Source organism: Pogona vitticeps, chromosome 5, assembly GCF_051106095.1.
Source record: "Pogona vitticeps strain Pit_001003342236 chromosome 5, PviZW2.1, whole genome shotgun sequence".
Classification (NCBI taxonomy): Eukaryota; Metazoa; Chordata; class Lepidosauria; order Squamata; family Agamidae; genus Pogona; species Pogona vitticeps.
In genome coordinates, this window is record NC_135787.1 from 48460923 (window position 1) to 48477522 (window position 16600).

The window sequence follows — 16600 nt, forward strand, 5'->3', positions numbered from 1 at the left end:
AGGGAAAGAGAGAAACAGAGGCAATTTGAATTGGAATTGCAGAGAGAGAAAATGGCGTTTGAATTAAGAAAATTGGAAATGATGAACCAGAACAATAATAACAATAGGGATTCTGAGGGAGGCCAATTGTCTAAAGCTGACCTGAAGAAATTCCCTGTGTACCACAAGGGAGATTGTCCTGAGGTGTTCTTTTCCCTAGTGGAAAGAGCGTTTGTGGACTTCTCAGTGAGGGAAACTGAGAAGATGACCATCATGCGATCTGTAATCAGTGGTAGCCTGGCTGAGGTTTATTCAGAGATGCCACAGGAACTGATGAGAGATTTTGCAGAGTTTAAAAAACTGGTGTTTGCAAGACATGGGATAAATGCGGAACAGCTGAGGCAAAGATTCAGGTCCCTCACAAAGAAACCAGAGCAGACTTTTACCCAAGTGGGGGCTCAATTGGTGAGGCTGCTTGAGAAATGGCTATCTCAGGAGGGAACAGAGACCTTTCAGCAGCTTAAAGATTTGATAGCGCTGGAACAGTTCTATTCAGTCCTGCATGGGGAACTGAAATTCCAGGTGAGGGAAAGGAAACCAAAATCTGTGGCAGAAGCAGCAGAAATCGCAGATTTTATTTACCAGATAAGAAAGCCCTTAGGTGAGGAGAAATCTGTAGGAAAACCCAAAGAAACCTACAGCAAGTACTCTCAGGGACCAGGGAAAAGCCAGCAAGGGGGAGGGGCCCATGGTGAAGGGAAGCCCTCAGACATGAAACTAAGACCTCAGATTTTGGAGGGAAAACCAAAAAAAGATGAGAAAGACTCAAAATACACCAGAAAATGTTATTTCTGTCAGGGAAAGGGCCATCTAATCTCAGAGTGTGAGAAATTAAAGCAGCTAAAAGGAATGGTGCCTCAGGATTCGAGTGGAACCAAGCCAAAAGCTGTGTTCTGTGTCCAGAAAGAGCAAGGCTCATTGTCCCTGAGGGAGCCTGTTGCCATGGCTACTCAATCTGGAACAGCTACATCTGCTGATCAGGCTGAGGAAAATGGTCCTCTTGTAGAGGTCAGGCGCTGCCTGTTGGTGAGAACAGATTCTCAGTTGTTTGAGACAGCAGGGGTGGACGTAGGAATACTTGACCGTCAGTATCGGGGGCTGCGGGACACTTGTTCCCAGGTGACCCTGTGCCATCCAGATATTATTCCTAGGGAATGTGTAATCCCAAATGAGAGCATGAAGGTGGCAGGGATTGAGGGGCAGGTAATCTCACTGCCAGTCGCGGAGGTACCTGTCAACTTTCAAGGCTGGAGGGGAGTTTGGCGGCTAGCAATTTCATCGACTCTGCCAGCAGCCGTGCTCGTGGGAAATGACCTGGCTGAACATGTGAAACGGGTGCTAGTGATTACACGTTCACAAGCCACCACGGGGACAGTTCAGGGGGGTAATGATGAGCCAGAGACGGAAGCAGAGGGGAGTTCAGAAGCTGTGGTGGAAACCTTAACCACAGACAGCAGATTTGGACAGGAGCAAAAGGCAGACGCCACTCTCCAAAAGTGTTTTGAACAGGTGACTGACGCCCAGCTAACACCTGAAACCCCAGTGAGATTTCTGGAGAAAAAGGGGATTTTATATAGAGAGACCCTGAGGAATATCTCAAAAGGGGGAGATGGGATCAGAAGTCAGCTGGTGGTACCTGAAAAGTATTGCCCCATGATCTTACAAAGGGGGCACTCTGACATGTTTGCTGCACACTTAGGGGTGAACAAAACACAGCAGAGAATCACACAGAATTTCTACTGGCCTGACATAGGGAAGCAGATCAGGGAGTTCTGTAAACAATGTGATGTGTGTCAAAGGCAGGGGAATAGCCGCGACAGGACCAAAGCAAAGTTGTGCCCTTTGCCTGTGATTGACACTCCGTTCAAATGCATAGGGGTGGATATTGTGGGACCTTTGCCCAAGGCCACAAAGAGGGGGAACAGGTTCATTCTCACCATTGTGGACCATGCCACGAGGTACCCTGAAGCCATACCCTTGACTAACATTGAAACTAACACAGTGGCAGATGCCTTGGTGGGGTATATGTCCAGGATGGGATTTGCCTCAGAAATAATCACAGATTTGGGAGCATCGTTCACATCAAAGCTCATGAAACGCTTATGGCAAATCTGTGGAATTAAGCACAAGGAAACCACTGCCTATCATCCTGAAAGTAATGGGTTAACTGAGAAGTCCAATGGGACTCTAATGCGCATGATTAGGGCTTACTTGGCAGAGAATCCAAACAATTGGGACCAGAAGCTGCAATCCCTTTTGTTTGCTTATCGATCAGTGCCACAAGCCAGTACCGGGTTCAGTCCATTTGAACTTTTATTTGGGAGAAGGGTGAAAGGGCCCCTGGATCTGATCAAACAAAATTGGGAGCAGATCACCCAGGATGACCCACAAGACGTTGTGACATATATAGACTCTTTAAGGAAGGACCTAAAGAGAAACCTAGAGCTAGCAGCAGAGACCCTGCAAGCTCAAAAGGTCAGAAAGAAAGCTTGGGATGACCAGCAAGCCAGGGAGAGGCACTTTGACCCAGGGGAGGAAGTGCTGTGGCCTAGGCCCTGCAAAGAGAGCAAACTGCAGCTGGGTATCCCAGAAAGAAAATACTTGGGTCACATGGTAGGGGGAGGAGTGATAAAACCCCTGGAGGCCAAAATAAAAGCTGTTCGTGATTGGCCCAGACCCAACACCAAGAAGAAAGTCAAATCATTTCTTGGGTTGGTGGGCTACTACAGAAAGTTCATCCCGAGGTTTAGCGAGATTGCGGCTCCGCTGACCGATCTGACGAGGAAGAAGGCTGATGACCGCATCCCGTGGACCAGCGACTGTGAGGAGGCGTTCCAGAGGTTGAAGGAGGCGCTCGTCCAGTATCCAGTGCTGCGTGCTCCAGACTTCGACCGGGAGTTCATCATCTACACCGATGCGTCTAACAGCGGGGTAGGAGCAGTTCTGTGCCAGGAGGATGAGAATGGTGACCAGCATCCAGTGTCCTACCTGAGTAGGAAACTTCAAAAAGGTGAGAGACATTTGGCAACCGTGGAGAAGGAGTGTTTGGCCATAGTCTACGCGATCCAGAAGGCCAAGCCTTACATCTGGGGAAGACATTTTGTTCTGTGCACTGACCATTCACCACTGCAATGGTTAAAGACAATGAAAACCCACAATAGCAAACTTATGAGGTGGGCTTTAAACCTACAGGACTATGACTTTGAAGTGAAGGTGGTCAGAGGGTCAGTGAACTGTGTTGCTGACGCCTTGTCAAGAAGACCTGAAGAATGAAGACGGCGAAAGAACATGGACTATGTATATATATTGATGACAAAAAGGTTAAATGTACCTGGTTTTTTTTTGAATTTGGTTTGTATGAATAAAGGTAAATTGATGTAATGTAAATGGTAAATGTTTAACTTAGCATGTAAGTATAAGTAAGTATGATATTGTATGTATAACTGTTGTTGTGTGTTTTATCCAGGTTGTTTTTTGGGAAAAAGCACCTTAGCTTTCCCCCTACAAAACAACTTATAAAGAGGGGAGGTGTTACATACAGCACTGATGTTACCTGTCTGTCATGGGTTTGGAGGGAAAGTTCCATCCTATGGGGAGTGGAAGGCGGGACATCAGGAGGAGGGGCTGTACTGTATATATAGGTGAAGCCTGTGTGGTGAAGTTTGGAAGACGCTGGGATGTGACGAAGCAGCAGCTGGGAAGAAGAAGCTGGTGTGGGAGTCTGTGTGTCAGACAGGGTACTACTGTGTGTCAGAGTACCAACCTGATAGGTTCAGGTGTCTGTTGGTTAGCCAGAACTGATAGGTTCAGGGTCTGTGCTTCAAGTTAAGGGTTCTGTGTGAACCAAACTGTATGCATGTATGAATGAGACTAAGCCACGTTACTATATCTTATTCACCTGATCATTTTATTTTCCCTGTGTGTTGTTTTAAATAAACCTTATTCTTTTATTTGTTGAAAATCCATCCCTGGTCTGTGTGACTTCTTATAGGGAATGGTTGGTGGCAGCTTAGTGAAAGTGTGGCAGATCCCAGTAGGTCTGGGTTTGTCACACCTAGCATATGCCCTTTTCTTTTGTTTTTTCCCCTCTCTTTCTTCTTTTCTTCCTTTCCCATCTTGGACTCTGTGATTAATCTGGATTTTACCTTAGTTCATTTTTACGTTATATGTAAACCACCCAGAGTAGACATGTTTTAGATGGGCGGTATATCAATCAATCAATCAGTCAGTCAATCAGTCAGTCAGTCAGTCAATCAATCAATCAATCAATCAATCAATCAATCAATCAATCGAATGACTGACTGACTGAGTGACTCCTACGAATTGCCCAGACAGAAGCAGTATGTGATCAGTTTAAGAGCTGTGTGCTTGGCTTAACAGGAGAGAGTTTGTGTTTAACAGGAAGAGCTGTGTGATTGGCCTAACAGAAAGGGGAGTGTACTGATTACTGCTGAGAGCTATACAATATAAGTAGCAGCTGTTATTTCTGGGAGGGCCTTTTGATTCCTAACTCATTGTGGAGGAGGACATGGGAAGGGCTGAAGCACAGCATAATACAGTCACTGATCCTGCACCCTACAAAAAGAAGAATAGTTTTAGTAGAAGACTCCCTACCATGTGGAATTGAAACTGAAATATGCTGAGAAGATCCATTGACTTGTCAGGTATGCTGTCTCCCTGGAGGTCAGATCAGGAAGACAGCAGACGGAAGGACTGCCATCACTTATAAAACCCACAGACACATATCTCTTTCTTCTTGTCCACGGGGGAACAAATTATACAGCCAAGAGGAGCTTTGAAGAAATCACGTCAGACTTTGAAGCTCTGGGAAAGAAACTCAAGGACTTTGTGGCCCAGATAGTTTTTTTTATCCATCCTACCATTGCTAGGAAGTGGAAGAGAAAAGGAAATACTCCAGGTATGGCTACGAAGGTTGTGAAGATTTTGGTTTCTGGGATCAAGGGCTAAGCTTCCTGGAAGAAGGACTGCTAGCAAGAGATGGCTTGCACCTAACTAAGATTGGGAGGAATGTATTTGGCCACAGTCTGAAGAACTTCATCAGGCGGGCTTTAAACTGAATTAGAATGGGGAGGGAGACACAAGCACGGAGTTAAAGATAGATGAAGCCTTACTCACAATAAGAGGAACAAACTAAACTGTTCAAATGGGGTCAATAATAACCTTAACATTAATAGTAATATTCGTAAAAATGTACAAAGACAAACAGGCCACAAATCACACAATCTCTGATATCTGTATGCGAATGCCAGGAGTATGGGAAGCAAACAAGAAAAATTGGAAATTTTAGTTCAAGAGGGCGAAGGAATAACTGAAAACTGGTGGGATGACTCCCATAACCAGAATACAGCAATTGAAGGATATAGATTGTTTAAAAAATTACAGAGAAAATAGAAAGGGGGGTAGAGTTGAAGTATATATAAAAATATGCATTCCTGCACAGAAATAGGGGGACACAGGAGGAGGAGATTGAATATCCTATTGAGAGCATGTAAATCAATCTAGTTGGTACAAAAAACAAAAGGAACATGGTAGTTGAAGTTTACTACCGGCCGCCCAATCAAGGAGAGGAAGTGGATGAAACTTTTGAAAAACAAATTGCAGGTATTTCAAAGAGACATGCTGTAGTAGTGATCAGAGATTTCACTTACCTGGATATATGTTGGGAGGCAAATTCTGCAAAGTACGGTCCTTCTAAGAAATTCCTGGCTTGTGTGGCTGATAATTTTTTCCTACAAATAGTGGAAAAAGAAACTAGAGGACTAGCTATTTTTTACTTGAGTCTAACCAGTAGAAACAACTTGGTGGAGGAAGAGGCAGTAAGGGGAACTCTGGGTGACAGTGGCCATGTTCTATTCGATTTCTTGATTTCAAAGGAAACCAAAGCAGAGTGTAGCCACACACATATATTGGATTTTTTAAAAGGCAATTTTAATAATTTCAGAATAAGGATGTGTAAGATGCCATGGCGGGAGATCCTAACAAAAAGACTCCAAGAAGGGTTGGAGTTCCTTAAAAAAGAAATTCTAAAAACACAACTACAAACAATCCCAACAAGATAAAAAGGTGGGAGGCAGCAAAAAAGGCTAGTGTGGCTTCACAAAAAGCTCAGGGAGGACCTCAAAACAAAACAAAACAAAACAAAACAAAAAAGACATCTATAGGAAGTGGAAAGAAGGCCAGGTCACCAAGGAAGAGTACAGACAAATAGTAAAGAAATGCAGGGATGGAATTAGGAGAGCAAAAGCATAGATTAGTTAGAGACACTAAAAGCAATAAAAAAAGCATTCTTCAGGTATGTGCGAAGCATAAGACAAGGAAAAGAAATAGTGGCACTGCTACTGAATGGAAATGGGAAAATGATAACAAATGACAAAGAAAAAGCAGAGGTGTTCAATTCCTATTTTAGCTCAGTCTTTTCCCATAGGACAGACAGTAAATCTCCAGACAAATGTGAAGTGCAAGTGGAGGGGACAGGGTTGCAGCTGGAGACTGACAAACAAATGGTCAAGGAATACCTTACCACCTTGAATGAGTCCAAATCTCCAGGGCTGGATGAACTGCATCAGAGAGTACTAATGGCTTCTTCTCAAACTGGGAGGAGGTAACAAGAGGGGTACCCCAGGGCTCAGCCCTGGGCCCAGTACTGTTCAATATATTTAATAAGAGATATCAAGAGATATAGGGAATACTAATCAGATTTGTGGATGACACAAAATTGGGTGGAATAGCTAACACCCTGGAAGAAAGAAAGAAAATTCAAAATGATCTAGATAGGCTGGAGCACTGAGCTGAAAACAACAGAATGATATTCAACAGGGATAAGTGCAAAGTACTGCACCTGGGAAAAAGAAACCAAACACACAGTTACAAAATGAGGGATACCTGGCTCAGCAATACTACAAGCAAGAAGGATCTTGCAATTATCATAGATCACAAGCTGAATATGAGCCAACAGTGTGACGTGGGTACAAAAAAGGCAAATGCTATTTTAGGCTGCATCAACAGAAGTATAGTTTCCAAATTCTGTGAGATGCTAGTTTCCCTCTGTTCAGCACTGGTTAGGCCTTATCTTGAGTATTGTGTCCAGTTCTGGACATCACGCTTCAAGAAGGATGCTGACAAATTGGAACAAGTTCAGAGGAGGGCAACAAGGATAATCAGGGGGCTGGAATCCAGGCCTTATGAGGAAAGTCTGAAAGAACTGGGCATATTTAGCCTTGAGAAAAGAAGACTGAGGGATGATATGATAACACTTTTCAAATATTTAAAAGACTGTCATACAGAGGAGGGGCAGGATCTGTTCTCGATCATCCCAGAGTGCAGGACATGAAACAATGGGTTCAAGTAACAGGAAGCCAGCTTTAGGTTGAATAGCAGGACAAATTTCCTAACTGCTAGAGCAGTACAACTGTGGAACCAATTACCTCGAGAGGTGGTGAGTGCTTCAACACTGGAGGCATTCAAGAGAAACTCAGACAGATACTCTTTGATTTGTATTCCTGCATCAAGCAGTGGGTTGGGCTTGATGGCCTTATAGGCCCCTTTCAACTTCACTATTCTGTGATTCTACTCCTCTCCTGTTGCTCAGGAGATGGTATTCCAAGCATTTTGTCCATCACAACTTGTAGTCATTAATAGCCTTTTCCTCTACGATTTTGCTTCTTTAAAGTCATCTAAGTTTATGACTACCTGTCATCATCACATATTTTGATAGTGGTGAAAATGGTAAATCTTTGAGATATTCGTTTGGGATAAGAGATGGTACACTATCTTCAGTGATCCACATGTGCTCTGCAGATTGGGCCCAGAGAGAAGGATCAAGGAAAGGACAACAGTGATAGTAGCAAGAAGTAATAGTCTGTTTGTCTTAGAGCATCCTAGGATCTGAAGCTAGATTGTTGGCAACTTTTTAAAAGGGATATTAGAGAAACTCTTGCTGTAAGTGCCATGTTGTGCTTCAGGAGCAACTGAGCTAAAATATTGGTAACTTTTATTGTTGATTATATTAAGGGATCAGAGTACATCTGTCCACATGAAAAACTATTTAGATAAAGACCCACTTTGGATTCATTTGTTCATAGTGAGTTACAAGGTTTCTTCTGCTTGATGCATAACCCCAGTTACAGGAACAAAACAGCCTGATGTTTAAGCCATAGAATTTAGAGTGCTGTACATTTTACACAACTTCCTAAGGCATTCAATGCCCTTTATTGTCAAGACTCAGAGGCAGCTGCTTTTGTTCTAGTAGTAGGCCTTATAGGTCTCGTGGTGCAATGGTTAAACCACTGTACTGCAGCCAAAACTGTCCTCACGACCTGGGGTTCAATCCCAGGTAGCTGGCTCAAGGTTGACTCAGCCTTCTATCCTTCCGAGGTTGGTAAAATGAGTACCCAGCTTGCTGGAGGGGCAATGTGTAGCCTGCATAGTTAACTTGTAAACCGCCCAGAGAGTGCTTGAAGCACTATGGGGCGGTATATAAGCAGCACACTTTGCTTTATTAAGTTTTGATTATCAGAGGTCAGAATTATTTAGGATATATTGTGTATAAAGAATCCACAAAGGCTGTCTACCAGTATGTGCTGGTGGTGAGTATGCAGTGTTTTGCATGGGTCCCGTGCTACATGATGTATGTTGCTTTCAGTGTTTTATTAGTAGGCCTTAATAATATTACTAAGGACAAGGAAGCGATGACTTGAAAGGATTGAAAGCCTTTTGAATAAACAAAGCCTAATTTTCTGAAACCTCAGCAAGGCCTGGTGTACTAATTTCAAGTAGTGCTCTGAGACCTCTTTAAGCAATGTCTATGCAGACTCATTGTGTTCCCATTGACTTTTGTGAAAGTCATCCAGCAAAATATTTAATAATGCAAAGAGCAGCTGCAACCAGGCTCGTCTGTTGCTTGTTTCAATCTCTTCAAAGGTATATTATTCCATCTTATAGTTGGCAAAGTTCCTTGGGATCTGGCCAGGTCTCAGCTGCAGTAAATCAGAATTCCTTGTTTAAACATTCAGTTTGGAATGTCTTTTTGCGACAGAGAGCATCTTAGCCAATATTGAACATTAGGGCAACTATGTTCAAGAATTTGCTTGTTGATCATGTGTATATAAAGATTTGATTTAAGATGGCATAACATTTAGAAAAAAACATCTTTTCCACAAGGTGTATATTAATCAGTTGTTCAGAATTGTTATGTGGGTTCCAGTGGCAGAAGGGGATGCCCTGTGTTGCATGAGAGACTGGGGATTGTTTGAACAAGCAACTATTTAAAAAACAGTTGTTTGAGAAGTCTACAGTTTTGTAACTCTGTGACTTTGGGACTGTAGAAATGTATCTTTTGTAAGAAGGTAAGGTATAATCAGAGGGACGTGGTGGCGCTGCGGGTTAAATCGCACAAGTCTCTGTGCTGTAAGGTCAGAAGACCAGCAGTTGTAAGAGCGAATCCACGCGACAGAGTGAGCTCCCGTTGCTTGTCCTAGCTCCTGCCAAATGCAAGTAGATAAATAGGTACCATCTCAGTGGGAAGGTAAAACAGCATTCCATGTCTAGTCGTGCTGGCCACATGACCATGGACGATTGTCTTCGGACAAACGCTGGCTCTACGGCTTGGAAACGGGGATGAGCACTGTGCCCTAGAGTCAGACACGACTGGACATTTGTCAAGGGGAACTTTTACCTTTACCTAAGATATAATCATACAGTACTTCTGTTTGGTTTTTCTCAAACAGTGTTATGCCAGTGACAGAACCTGAATTACTTACTGTTTAGCTTCAGCAACATACTATTCATTAATTCATTCAATATTTTATTTGAAATATTTTTACTCTCGTCGTTTGTTCGTTTAGTCGTTTAGTCGTGTCCGACTCTTCGTGACCCCATGGACCACTCTACCTTTCTCCTAAAAAAGGACCCAAGACAGCTTGCATAATTAAAAACACAGTATTAAAAGCTAGAACAGTAACTTGTTCAAATAATAAAATAATAATTAAATAGACATTATATTAAAAATGTTAGGTAAATTCACTACTAAATCAGATTTAAAAGCAACAAAAATTCAAACCATCCCATTTTAAAACCTCTCTTAGACAGGCAACCACTAAGGAGAAACCTGTCTGAAGAGAGTAGGTGTTTGGGGAACAAACTGTGGATGGAATTGTTCAATGGCAATGAGGAAACAAGGGCAGGCCAAGATCCTGCACGAAAGGCTTTACAAAGAGGTTGATCTTAAAAAGGAGAATCTTGAATGAGATGGAATTTCAAGTGATGTGTTGGAAGATCTCTTGAGAGAGGAATGGTGAAGAAGTTGGAATTTACTAGAATAAGAGAGGTGTGAGAGAGGATGTGAGAAGAAAAGTGCTGAGCCCTGGGTTTATTACTAAGCAAGTACAGATAGGATAACGTAAGAAACAACCACTCACATAAAAGAAAACCAGAGATCAAATCATATCAGATATTTTGTTGCCTGGGAAAAATCAAAACACAATGGAATTATACTGCAGGTAGTTCACAAATTGAGCTGAATTTACTGAATAATAAGGCATCAGTACTTTGTATGCACATGAAAGTTAGTCTTTCATCATGAATTAAGAATGTTGTTAGTTTGAAATGAGGTATTATATTTGTTAATCTACTTTGCAAACACATAAAATATATTGCATCTTGCTGAGGTAACTTTTCAGTTTATTTTAAAGACTTTTAAATGAATTTAGTTTTGATGGATTCAACTGAACAACATTAGTTCAGAATTTTAATAATTGTGTTATTATAGTCTGTTAAAAATCCATGGATTATGTCATGAGTTCTGATCTCTCACATTCTTGTTATTTGTTACTTGTGATTACAGGTAAAAATATTACGGACTGGTAGAATAATTTAGAACCTTAGATTTACCTCCAGTAGTATAGTGGCTGTATGGAAAAAATGATAGAAATACCTTTATTATTAAACATGTAAATAATCTTAAAGTATAATAAAAGACATGGCAAGGTCAGGAAAATGCACTGTTTTAATAGATTTCTGTTATTCATTAGGAATTGGTGAAGTATGTGTTCAGCTTCGTTTTCCTAGAAGTTCTTGAGACAGATTGTTCCCTTTGTCTCATGGGAAGCTGACTATTTCTGACATCCAGAGAAGAAATGAGATCAAACAGTTTTCTGTATCGGAAACTAAATGCTTATAAGTTCTGACCTTCAGAATCATCATCATCATCGTCATCATCATCATCATCATCTGAGCTTCAGGAAGAAATATTGGGCAGTTTGCATTTAGAAAGTGGGGATATACCGTATTTTTTGCACCATAAGATGCACTTTTTTCCCACAAAAAGGGGGGGGTGGAAAGTCTGTGCGTCTTATGGAGTGAAGAAAACAGATTATATTTTCCTGTTTTCTTCTCCTAAAAAATTGGTGCGTCTTATGGAAAGGTGCGTCTTATGGAGCGAAAAATACGGTAATTTGTGAAAATGGGATTATGTTACTACAGTAGCTGTTGTGTGTTTCTGTGGGGAGTAAACTATGTGAAATCCATTTGATATCATAACTCTTCTTTCACTTTATGTTTGTATGAAGGGTGAGTGCTGTTATAGGTCAGTCAGTTGAAGTGCCTGGCTATGGAGCTAGGGGTGGGAGTTTGAATTGCCTCATGGAAGATGGGCCAGCCAGTGTCACCTGGAGCATGTGTGGCTGAGAGTATTGCATGCCTTGCTAAGGGTGCAGCCTTGGGTGAGCTGCACAGTTCCAGAGTGCTTCCAGGAGGAGCGACTGGAAAACCATGTCTATAATTCTATGAGGATCACCTTAAGTTGGATACAAGAGGACAACATATAATTTAAATATTAAGTAAATAATGACACACTAATATTATGTATGTTTGATCAAAATGATTATCTGCGTTCAGTGAAACTTGCTTCTGCATAAATATGTATAAGATTGCGGACTTAATGTTGTTGCAATGTCTTCACTAGACTTCTGTCCCAGTATAAATGGGTATTAGATTAGCTTTCATTGAATGGTTAAACAGTTCTTACAAATCAGTGAAAATTACCCAGTGAATTTAAAAATGAAATATTAAAATACAGTGGTGCCTCGCTTAACGCCCCGTTTACCGATGAAATCGCATAGCAATTAACTTTTTGCGATCGCTTTAGCGATTACTTTGTGATGTTCCCTGTGGGGAACAATTGCTTTGCGATGATCGGTACCCTGTTTCGCTTACCGATCATCGCAAATCGATGATTTTTTAACAACTGATCTGCAGTTCCAAAATGGTCGCTGGGTTAAAAAAAAAATGGCTACCTGCTGTTTTCTGGGATAGATTCCTAGCGTACCGGGCAGCGAAAATGGCTGCCTTATGGAGGATTTTCGCTTAAAGGTGAGTCGAAGCCCATAGGAATGCATTGAAGGGGTTTCAGTGCATGCCTATGGGCTTTTTAATATCACATAGCGACGAAATCGCTTTGCAGCGATTTTTGCTGCACGGATTATCATTGCTATGTGAGGCACCACTGTAATGCCTGTAGCTAGGACATGTTCAGGGGAAAATTCATAACAGTTAACATGATGTATCACAGATAACATTGTGCATTATGGTTTTTATCATTTTAAAGATTTTTGTCTAAATTTCACTTTTTATTATTTTCTCATTCTTATTTTGCAGCCCTGATGATATTGGGACCTGTTGGTATATTCTTTTGTCTGGTTCAGTTTTCATCAAAGAATCAATGTTTCTTCCAAGAAGCAGGTAAGAACCATATGTACTTAAAGAAATATCAGCTGCTGATAATACATGAAATAGTAATGTACAACTTTAAAAGGTACCTAATATCATTTCTAAGCCTGGTTCTATTCACAAGGTATTGAAAGTATTGGTATTCTATGGTGAGACTGACCACTTATCTGTATTTTTTGCCTTGCTGAATTAATGCAGAGCTCTTGGTATAGTTCTTTTTGTGCTATCCAGCTTCTTGAAATAGCGGAAGCTTAGTCCATTATTTTTATTTGTTTCCAATAACTAAATGAAATGTTCCTTTACAGGTCAGAATTATAATATAAATCAGAGGTTCTCAATTGCAGTCCATTAGGGATATCAAAGATTGATTGTAGATTAATTGGACCATCTGTACTTGGCCCTGTTCTTGAGTTTTTTTTTCCTTCTGAAAAGAGTGATAGAAGCCATTTCCACCAGTGGATTATCTAACACAGTGGTCCCCAACTGTTTTGACACTACAGACCAGTCAGGGGCCGGACAGGTCCATGCATGGGGGAGTGGCCCCCTGCGTTCACACGGCCTTTCGCATGATGTATTCTGCATATAATTTAAATAAGCAGGGGACAATTTTGAGCCAATCATTGTTTCCATATCCAGTTCGAACTGTTGCTTCCTGTCCCACAAATAGATTTCTCAGGAGATAGCTAAGGTGGTCAGGCACTTCCATTTCTTTAAGAACTTGCCATAATTTCTTATGGTTGACACAGTCAAAGGCTTTTGCATAGTCAATGAAGCAGAAGTAGATATTTTTCTGAAACTCTCTGGCTTTCTCCATAATCCAGTGCATGTTAGCAATTTGGTCTCCAGTTCCTCTGCCCCTTCGAAATCCAGGTTGTACTTCTGGGAGTTGTCGGTCCACATACTGCTGAAAGCCTACCTTGCAGGATTTTGAGCATAACCTTGCTAGCGTGTGAAATGAGTGCAATTGTACGGTAGTTGGAGCATTTTTTGGCACTGCTCTTCTTTGGTACTGGGATGTAGACTGATCTTTTCCAATCCTCTGGCCACTGCTGAGTTTTCCAAACTTGCTGGCATATTGAGTGTAGCTCCTTAACAGCATTGTCTTTTAAGATTTTAAATAGTTCAACTGGAATGCCATCACTTCCACTGGCCTTGTTGTAAGGCCCACTTGACTTCACTCTCCAGGATGTCTGGCTCTAGGTCAGCAACCACACTATCTGGGTTGTCTGGGATATCCAAATCTTTCTGGTATAGTTCCTCTGTGTATTCTTGCTACCTCTTTTTGATGTCTTCTGCTTCTGTGAGGTCCCTGCATTTTTTGTCCTTTATCATGTCCATCTTTGCACAAAATGTTCCTCTAATATCACCCAATTTTATTGAACATATCTCTGGTTTTTCCCTTTCTCCTTGCTATTCTTTGGAAGTCTGCATTCAATTTTCTGTAACTTTTCCTATCTCCCTTGCATTTTGTTTCCCTTCTCTTCCCTGCTATTTCTAAGGCCTCGCTGGACAGCCACTTTGCTTTCTTGCATTTCCTTTTCTTTGGGATGGTTTTTGTTGCTGCCTCCTGTACAATGTTATGAGCCTGCACCCATAGTTCTTCAGGCACTCTGTCCACCAAATCGAGTTCCTTAAATCTGTTTTTCAATTCCACTGTGTATTCATAAGGGATTTGGTTTAGATTATACCTGAATAGCCCAGTGGTTTTTCCTACTTTCTTCAGTTTAAGCTTGAGATTTGCTATGATAAGCTGATGATCAGAGCCACAATCAGCTCCAGGTCTTGTTTTTGCTGACTGTATAGAGCTTCTCCATCTTTGGCTGCAGAAAACATAATCCATCTGATTTCAGTATTTCCCATCTGATGATGTCTATGTGTGGAGTCACCTCTTGTGTTGTTGGGAAAGAGTGTTTGTGATGACCGGCTTGTTCTCTTGACAAAACTCTATTAGCCTTTGCCCTGTTTTGTTTTGAAGTCCAAGTCCAAACTTCCCTGTTGTTCCTTTTATCTCTTGACTCCCCACTTTAGCATTCCAATCCCCTAGAATGAGAACATCTTTCTTTGGTGTCAGTTCTAGAAGGTGTTGTAAGTCTTCATAGAACTGGTCAATTTCAGCCTCTTCAACATTGGTGGTAGGTGCATAAACATGGAATACTGTGATATTGAAAGTTCTGCCTTGGATTTTTATTGAAATCATTCTATCATTTTTTGAAATTATATCCCAGTACAGCTTTTCCCACTCTTTTGTTGACTATGAGGGCTACTCCATTTCAAATCTATGGGATTCTTGCCCACAATAGTAGATATGATAATCATCCGAATTGAATTCGCCCATTCCTATCCATCCACTGATGCCCAGGATGTCAATGTATATTCTTGCCATCTCCTGTTTGACCACATCCAGCTTATCAAGGTTCATAGATCTTACGTTCCAGGTTCCTATGCAGTATTTTTCTTTGCAGCATTGGATTTTCCTTTCACTTCCAGGCATGTCTGCAGCTGAGCATCCTTTCGTCTTTGGCCAAACCACTTCATTAGCTCTGGAGCTACTTGTATTTGTCCTCCGCTCTTCCTCAGTAGCATGTTGGACACCTTCCGACCTGAGGGGCCCATCTTCTAGCATCATATATTTTAGCCTTTTGTTTCTGTTCATGGGGTTTTCTTGGCAAAGATGCTGGAGTGGCTTGCCAGTTCCTGCTCCAGGGACTGAGTGAGGCAGGAATTAAATCTTATTCTGGTGGTTGACTAGGAGGAGGGACACACCACATGGCAGCTAACTCTGTTTATGGAATGAGAAAGGCAGGGCAATGGGAGCTGATTTTACATTCTGTTCCTATTTGTCACAACCGTGGACTCCACATAGAGGCAAAGGACAACATTCCACCAGTTTTCAGGGAAGCACATTAGGGTAAAAGAGGGAGACCAGAAAAATTCCTAGAGGCAAAGGCATCCAGCATCCTTTGCAACTGGGGTTCTGGAATCAAAGGAGGACAGTGGTATCTTGTACAGTAATACCTTGGGGTGCTGCTGAGAGGCCTGCAAACTTACAGGCTCAGTTTGGGGACCCAAGCTATCCTACTATCTCAAAGAAATCAGCCTCCTACCCATTGCCCTTCATGCTCGTGTGGTGGATGGCTAAACAGGTGTTACATGGTTCAGCGCCCCACCCCCTCCAGCAGCTGCCCACTCGAAAGTAGTCCCAGCTTCCTTGTCTGACTCCTGGATGCTGCTTTCATGTGGGAGCCTGCTAGAGGGGGTAGGGCACTGATCTGTAGAACAGCTGTTCGGATGTCTGCCGAACTGGCCCATCTCTACATAAGATTTTATTATTTAGGTTCACAAGTATTCAGAAAATATGGGAATATATATGTTAATAATTGGTCTTACTCATGGTTGAAATTCATGTCTTGTTTACCAGAATTATACTTGCTGTAATTTAAATTCTTACATTAATTGTGACTCTGTAATAGTTCAACATTTTAAAAAGCATTATATAAAACATTGACTTCATTATTCAGTATTTAATATAAGTTTTAAAACTGCAAGAAGTTAATGCACCATTATGTTGCTCATGAATGAATTGACATTCCACCAAGATGTTGGACTGACATGAAAGTTAGGAATGTAGAGGCTTGGCAAGGGCAATAGAGCAATAATGAATACTGACAGAAGCTTCCATGCTCAGCTACTGTAACTTCTTTTTGTGTGGAAACTTTGAATTGCTTGCCTGTGTGCATTACGGCGTATCTGACAATGCGAATATTTCTGAATAGGGCACTTGCATGAAGAAATGTCTCCTGATCTGTTGATGTCATGA

The 16600-nt window shown here is 41.6% G+C and overlaps 1 protein-coding gene across 5 annotated transcripts in view; it reads left to right on the forward strand.

Annotated features, from left to right (window-relative positions):
* The window catches only part of RAPGEF2 (Rap guanine nucleotide exchange factor 2), a 217572-nt gene that overhangs the window by 78434 nt on the left and 122538 nt on the right, over positions 1 to 16600 (forward strand). For all 5 annotated transcript variants that reach the window (XM_020781418.3, XM_020781421.3, XM_073001508.2 and 2 more), the window contains exon 4: positions 12712 to 12795. In XM_020781418.3, the coding sequence (XP_020637077.3) occupies positions 12712 to 12795 (84 nt within the window). The remainder of the gene's footprint in view (positions 1 to 12711; positions 12796 to 16600) is intronic.